This window comes from Sinocyclocheilus anshuiensis, unplaced genomic scaffold (assembly GCF_001515605.1).
Source record: "Sinocyclocheilus anshuiensis isolate Anshui unplaced genomic scaffold, SAMN03320099.WGS_v1.1 scaffold70, whole genome shotgun sequence".
NCBI classification, from domain to species: domain Eukaryota; kingdom Metazoa; phylum Chordata; class Actinopteri; order Cypriniformes; family Cyprinidae; genus Sinocyclocheilus; species Sinocyclocheilus anshuiensis.
In genome coordinates, this window is record NW_015542377.1 from 833,817 (window position 1) to 841,797 (window position 7,981).

The 7,981-nt window shown below is 33.5% G+C and overlaps 1 protein-coding gene across 2 annotated transcripts in view; it reads right to left on the reverse strand.

Moving 5' to 3' along the window:
* lrrc7 (leucine rich repeat containing 7) overlaps positions 1-7,981 on the reverse strand; it is a 124,728-nt gene that overhangs the window by 29,265 nt on the left and 87,482 nt on the right. For both annotated transcript variants that reach the window (XM_016491363.1, XM_016491362.1), the window contains exons 9-12: positions 5,111-5,185; positions 4,645-4,789; positions 4,475-4,547; positions 3,280-3,297 (exon numbers count right to left, since the gene is read on the reverse strand). In XM_016491363.1, the coding sequence (XP_016346849.1) occupies positions 3,280-3,297; positions 4,475-4,547; positions 4,645-4,789; positions 5,111-5,185 (311 nt within the window). The remainder of the gene's footprint in view (positions 1-3,279; positions 3,298-4,474; positions 4,548-4,644; positions 4,790-5,110; positions 5,186-7,981) is intronic.

Consider the following 7,981-nt stretch of genomic DNA (forward strand, 5'->3'; position numbering starts at 1 on the left):
ACACCTCGCTTTTCAGACCGATGAGCTTTGTAAAAATCAACGCGTTTCAGAAAGGCATAGAGGAGAGACAATAATGTACAGTATGTGGAAAATAATGTGTTTTTTGAACCTTAAGCCGCATAAACAAATTTCATTACACCAAATACACAAAATAATGTTATTTTTTAGCAACATCATATGACCCCTTTAAGTTTACAGACATTCACCCTAAAACCAAACACAATTCAATGCATAATTTAAAATATGTACTTTAACACCTGTGAAAAACCAATACGGAAAATTCCTTCATATTAACACAGTTTCAGAAGACTTGGACTATGCAGTACAGATGATGCTTATGGTGCTACTTTGTCATTTTGGAACTTGACAGGCCCAGTTCCTGTTCATTGGAAAAAAGCGACCAGTACATTCATCAACATTTATACTTTAGTGTTCCACAGAATAATAGAAGATTGGAACAAAATGAAGGTGAGAAAATGATGAAACGTAACCTATTCCTTTAATAAGGAATTCACATTCTAACATCCCATTCAAATGTTTACAATATGCAAACAAAATATCCAGGCTTAAGTACACTGAATTTAAGTAGTGTCAGTATCTATGGCTCATAATTTTAAGATTAGTTTTGTTAATAGAAAATGAGAATTATGAGTTATGTGGAACCATTGTCTCCACGTAAAAAAGGTATGAATTAACAGAAGACATGTTAAAGGGACTGATGATGAATTTACTAAATATGCTATACTGAAATACGATTAGGGTGGTTGTAAAAAGCACTCTTATCTTGCAAAATACTGGGCTCTTAAAGCATACCTTATGTTAGTTTATAACATTTACAATGATCTGGTATATGCCACAGTGTTTATTGAGTCAAACAAGTTTCAGTGCTTTTAGTAATGGACCTCACATTATTCATTTCAAACATTTTTTTCCTTGCAATCTTCCTGTAATTTAGTTAGTTCTTTTTCCTCTTTTTTTGTCTTATTTAAATTTAATCCATTTGAAAGAGGTCGATGTATATTTGTTAAGCTAAGTAAGGTCATTAGTCCAACATTTGTTCTAGCAGACTGGTCCAGCTGGCTTTCCATATGCAGGGCTTTCATTGTGTCTCTTTAAGCGAGATATGGATGCAAAGGTATGCCCTTGCCTAAATAAACATGCTGTGGCAGACGTGTGGGGAATACAAACACTCGCTGGTCTACTTACCCGGTTTTGCCACGTGCACTGAAGTGCCCATTTAAGATGCATGTTTGATTAACACAACACACAGAACCGAGCAATGACAAACCAAGAAGAGAGATGCATGGAGTATAGTATCACAGGAATGAAGTAGTGGTGACAGCTATGACAAATGAAAAAGGCAGTCTGCAAAAAATATGACCTCTTAATTCAAAGATGCTATGAAATATGGTTTATATACACCTTGTCCCTGAATTTCCCATTTGATTTTGCATTAAAAATCCTAAGACTGATTCGCAAGTTTGATTAGCAATTTGTAAAATTAATTTGAGGAAGATTTTATCAGACCAATATAAGGTAATATTTTCAGTCTTAATTAAGTAACTAATTTTAATATATGCTGCGATATAATTATGCCATCAGAAAGGTTACAGGGTTGACAGTTTTTTTTTTGTTTAATTTAATTTTAACTGACATGTTTGATCAATTTAATGCCTCCTTGCTGAATAATAATAATAAAAAAATTATAATACTGACCCCAGACGTTTGAATGGTAGTGTATGAGAGACATAAATGGCACTCATTTTGTAGAATGACCAAAAAAAAAAGATTAAACTATTAATTTAGGTATAGCTAAAAGGTATCAAATATCAATGTACATTTTGGATAAACAATATACTATGATCCAATTATTTCTTTTTAGGATTTTTTATTAATTGTACACTTTAATTCCAGAATCTCATGTTTTTTCCTATTGACTGCACACATTGTTTCCCTCTAATATAGGTAATAAAGATGGAAAGACATTGCTAACATTGCTGAGAGTCACACTGAAGTTGACAGTCAGCACTTTAGCATTTTCTCATGCTGGGGTGAGAACAACTGCCAGAATGACAGCAGAATTGTTATGTCGTGCCCCAGATGGCAATTCAGTGAAAAATCCAATACAGAGAATACAAGCTACAGTGCAATGTCATCGAATGTCATCATAAAAAAACTGTATATAAATAATTACAATGGTTCAAGTCATTAAAGGCTGTACTGACCACCCTAAGCATCAGGCCTATTATATGGCTATAAACCACAACAAAATTCCATAAACTTGAAAAAAAAAAAATTCAATGCATAATTTAAAATATGTACTTTAACACCTGTGAAAAACCAATACGGAAAATTCCTTCATATTAACACAGTTTCAGAAGACTTGGACTATGCAGTACAGATGATGCTTATGGTGCTACTTTGTCATTTTGGAACTTGACAGGCCCAGTTCCTGTTCATTGGAAAAAAGCGACCAGTACATTCATCAACATTTATACTTTAGTGTTCCACAGAATAATAGAAGATTGGAACAAAATGAAGGTGAGAAAATGATGAAACGTAACCTATTCCTTTAATAAGGAATTCACATTCTAACATCCCATTCAAATGTTTACAATATGCAAACAAAATATCCAGGCTTAAGTACACTGAATTTAAGTAGTGTCAGTATCTATGGCTCATAATTTTAAGATTAGTTTTGTTAATAGAAAATGAGAATTATGAGTTATGTGGAACCATTGTCTCCACGTAAAAAAGGTATGAATTAACAGAAGACATGTTAAAGGGACTGATGATGAATTTACTAAATATGCTATACTGAAATACGATTAGGGTGGTTGTAAAAAGCACTCTTATCTTGCAAAATACTGGGCTCTTAAAGCATACCTTATGTTAGTTTATAACATTTACAATGATCTGGTATATGCCACAGTGTTTATTGAGTCAAACAAGTTTCAGTGCTTTTAGTAATGGACCTCACATTATTCATTTCAAACATTTTTTTCCTTGCAATCTTCCTGTAATTTAGTTAGTTCTTTTTCCTCTTTTTTTGTCTTATTTAAATTTAATCCATTTGAAAGAGGTCGATGTATATTTGTTAAGCTAAGTAAGGTCATTAGTCCAACATTTGTTCTAGCAGACTGGTCCAGCTGGCTTTCCATATGCAGGGCTTTCATTGTGTCTCTTTAAGCGAGATATGGATGCAAAGGTATGCCCTTGCCTAAATAAACATGCTGTGGCAGACGTGTGGGGAATACAAACACTCGCTGGTCTACTTACCCGGTTTTGCCACGTGCACTGAAGTGCCCATTTAAGATGCATGTTTGATTAACACAACACACAGAACCGAGCAATGACAAACCAAGAAGAGAGATGCATGGAGTATAGTATCACAGGAATGAAGTAGTGGTGACAGCTATGACAAATGAAAAAGGCAGTCTGCAAAAAATATGACCTCTTAATTCAAAGATGCTATGAAATATGGTTTATATACACCTTGTCCCTGAATTTCCCATTTGATTTTGCATTAAAAATCCTAAGACTGATTCGCAAGTTTGATTAGCAATTTGTAAAATTAATTTGAGGAAGATTTTATCAGACCAATATAAGGTAATATTTTCAGTCTTAATTAAGTAACTAATTTTAATATATGCTGCGATATAATTATGCCATCAGAAAGGTTACAGGGTTGACAGTTTTTTTTTTGTTTAATTTAATTTTAACTGACATGTTTGATCAATTTAATGCCTCCTTGCTGAATAATAATAATAAAAAAATTATAATACTGACCCCAGACGTTTGAATGGTAGTGTATGAGAGACATAAATGGCACTCATTTTGTAGAATGACCAAAAAAAAAAGATTAAACTATTAATTTAGGTATAGCTAAAAGGTATCAAATATCAATGTACATTTTGGATAAACAATATACTATGATCCAATTATTTCTTTTTAGGATTTTTTATTAATTGTACACTTTAATTCCAGAATCTCATGTTTTTTCCTATTGACTGCACACATTGTTTCCCTCTAATATAGGTAATAAAGATGGAAAGACATTGCTAACATTGCTGAGAGTCACACTGAAGTTGACAGTCAGCACTTTAGCATTTTCTCATGCTGGGGTGAGAACAACTGCCAGAATGACAGCAGAATTGTTATGTCGTGCCCCAGATGGCAATTCAGTGAAAAATCCAATACAGAGAATACAAGCTACAGTGCAATGTCATCGAATGTCATCATAAAAAAACTGTATATAAATAATTACAATGGTTCAAGTCATTAAAGGCTGTACTGACCACCCTAAGCATCAGGCCTATTATATGGCTATAAACCACAACAAAATTCCATAAACTTGAAAAAAAAAAAAACCTGTTCATTAGAGGAATGTTCAGGGATTACGATCTAAGACAGTATTTTCTGCCTTTTCATTTTTCTTTTACACAGCTGAATGAGTCGTAAATTAGTTACTAACCTTCCAATGGTGTTAGGCAGTGAGGTGAGCTGGTTGTCATCAACTTTTAATGTTGTCAATTTTTTCAACTTTCCTGTGAAAGATGTTTTAACATTGTAAAGACACAGCATTTCTTATACTGAAAACTAAAAACCCAAATATTTCAACAAAAATAATCAGTGGAACTTCACCTATTGAATCAGGTAACTGTTGCAGCATGTTGGAGGAGAGGAGTAGATCCTCTAAGGACTCACAGCCAGAGATATCTGCATCTAGACTCTCAATCCTGTTCTTGGCCAAGTCGAAATATCGCAGCTGCCTCAGTTTCCCAACAGACTTCAAGGAGATGACAAGGAGATAAATGAAATAAATAATATATTATGCTTTATACAGTACATATATTATAGCCTAGTACTAGAGTACTAAAATGTCATGTTGTCAAATTCCAATAGTTCCCCCAAAGATGTTCTCATCATTAACTCACACTCAAGTTCTTCCAACCGGAATGATATGGGAGTGTGTACATAATGACAAAATGTTTCATAAATGAAAGCTTTAAAAGTATTTTAAATTTATGAAATCTATAACAGGGCTGACATTTAGTACATGCAATAGATGCTAACTCTGGAATTCTAATATATTTTTGAAATTGCTTACCCCTGGTATGGTTTGTAATGAATTGTTGTCCAACCACAGCTCTTTTAAACTATGGATCTGCTCCAGCACATCTGGCTGTAACATTAAAGAGGGTCATAACCAAAAAAAGAACAATATATACAGTTTTGCATCCCAAATGAATAGCAATTTATGAATGTTAACTGAATCATTATGGTAGCTTCAAAACTTTAAAAACATTTTTCTTCTCAAGGTGCATCATACAATATTTCCCTTGGCAAAAAAAGTAAAATTTTTAATGCATTCAACATATTTGAAATAAAGGCTCCAAACTGAAAATTCATATTTTCATGGTCCTGGGGCTTAAAACAACTACTAAACAGAGATACAGTATGTGGTAATAAATGTATTGTGAACTGTCTGCTAAATTCTCAGAGGAGCTTGATTTGCTTTTCTACATCATCGAAGATATTTAAAAAACATTACTGTAAAAAGGAAACATTGGAGCCTATTTTCATTTCGGAAAAACACTTTCGAGTGGGTATCAAATATTAAATCAAACCACTTTGCTGCACATCCATTGAATCATTTAAAGTCAGCACAAACATTATAAGGTGATGAAACCAATAACCAATTCTTATATAATAAAAGCACGATCTTGACAACATTCCAGAGGCTTCAAAAACAAATTATTGTTTTAAATTGAGTTTCAACAGACCCAAATCCCCTATGTGCCGCAGACTCAGTCAGTTCTTAATGGCTGCTCTCTGCTTTTCTCTCCCTTTGAGCCCTAGCGTCTGTCCTCTTATGATCCCCTCAGCAAGGACTTCAATTAAGAAACTATCTGCAGCTCAGGGCACCACACCAGTCAACATCTGCCAACAGCACAGCAAGAGTCAGATATCCTGATAAACGCTTCATGCCACTAGTGCTCTACTCTCAACACTCATTGTTTAGAGAATGTGTGCTGTTAGAGAGAAATATCTGCCTAGAAGTACATGACACCAACAGAGCTATTATAAATTAAACTAATGTTTGTTTTCAGGCTGTGCGCCTTCTATGCCATGATTACCTGACATGATGTAATGCATCCAAAAATGCTTGAGGAAACCAATGAGTAACATTTCTGTTGAGGATTATTGCTTGTTAATGTACTGTTGTTTTTCTCATTAACTATTTGGTACTTTCATGAATAGAGTACAAAATAGGGCCTGAAACTCAGTGAGAGATTCTTAATCTTCAGATGATGTTGATCATCAACCAGAGAAGGGGAAATTAAATATTATATGAGCTTTTTAACCTTCTGTTAATTTACAAGGCTTGCAGTTTGCAACTTGGGACTGTCTTTCTGTGTGATTCTGTCATTTACTAATAAAAATATGCAATTAAAATCAATCAATCAATTAGTCCTGTTACCAATTTTTATTTATTTTTTGATTACGTCATTTACTAATAGGACATGGAATGAAACATTTAATACCAATTTCACACATTATGTAAAATATATAAAGTTTATAATGTTTAGAATTGCTGGACACAGTTGAGAAGGACAACAACTCCAAAATCACCATTATCAGAGATATTTAAAACATCTGACATGAAGCTGAGCTCAAATTAAAAGAGCAATGATGGGGCTGCCAACAGGAAAGGTCAAAAGTTTTTTGAAAAGTCATCCTGAAGTGGGACACGGAGACTGAAAGTCCAGACAGCAGAACCAGAAAGTGTTGATGGGTGTTCTCTTATTACTTGGGGGCTTTGAGCAGTAAAGTACGCTTACTGCAATGCCAAACCATCTGTTCCCTTTGGAAGCATTGATGCGCGCATGCATTTTTTCATCACCCAAGGACAAAGTGCCCTGGATATTCCAAACGTGTGTATGACACTGACACAAAGCTTAAAAGTAATTTCACAACTCTATAAACTCCACCTGTTTGGTACTGGGAAGCTTAAAATAGGGCTGGATGGCATGGCCAAATATATATTTCACTATATATATATATATATATATATATAAATAATACAATATTGATATTTATCATAATATTCATTTCATACCATTAACAGGGAAGGAAATGCATTGCCACATGTTTGATAGACCACAACAATAAATGTAGATATGAAAAAAAATATCTTGGTTGCATGATATTCCTTGCAACAGCAGCAACAACAAAAATAATAATAGTGATAATGTTTTAAAAATGTAATTATTATTACGTTGAGAAGTACAATTTACTATACAATAGTATTATATTTCTGTCATAATTTCCTCAATTCCTTTATGTTGCCAATTTGTCATGAAGACATTTGAGATTCAGTGTGTATTTGATAATAGCTTTTATTATGAAGTGAAGTTTTTTTTTATAAATATTGATTTATCGGAAAACCCTAGCTTAAAATGTTTTTCCAGCCATTATTACAACATGTTTCATGGTCAATGGAATGGACCAGTTTTAAATACAACCAGCAGCTCCTATTCAAACTATCACAGAACAAAGTCAATTACTGGGAAAAAAAAATCTGCTATTAATGGCTACTTTGGAGTTCAACTGCCACAGTTCCTCTGTCCAGTGGTTCTCAACCCGCGGCCTGTCACGAATTCAAATGCGGCCCACTGAACACAATTTAAAAAAAATAACTTTCAGTTTTACAATTCATTTTCGTTTTTACATTAATTTAAAATGTACTAAACAAATATAAGCTATAATGTTTTTGTTATGTAAAATAATTTTGTTTTTAATATATTATTTTCAGACATGAGCAGACCTGTACTCACGTAATTAACGTTACACATTTAACGAACACTTACAAGCGCGCACTTCAATTTAAATAGTCATCAGCAGCCATTAGTTCGGTAAAACTGAGCATCAGAATGGACAATTTTGTTATTAAGGGAGAAAAACGAAATGTGGAAAA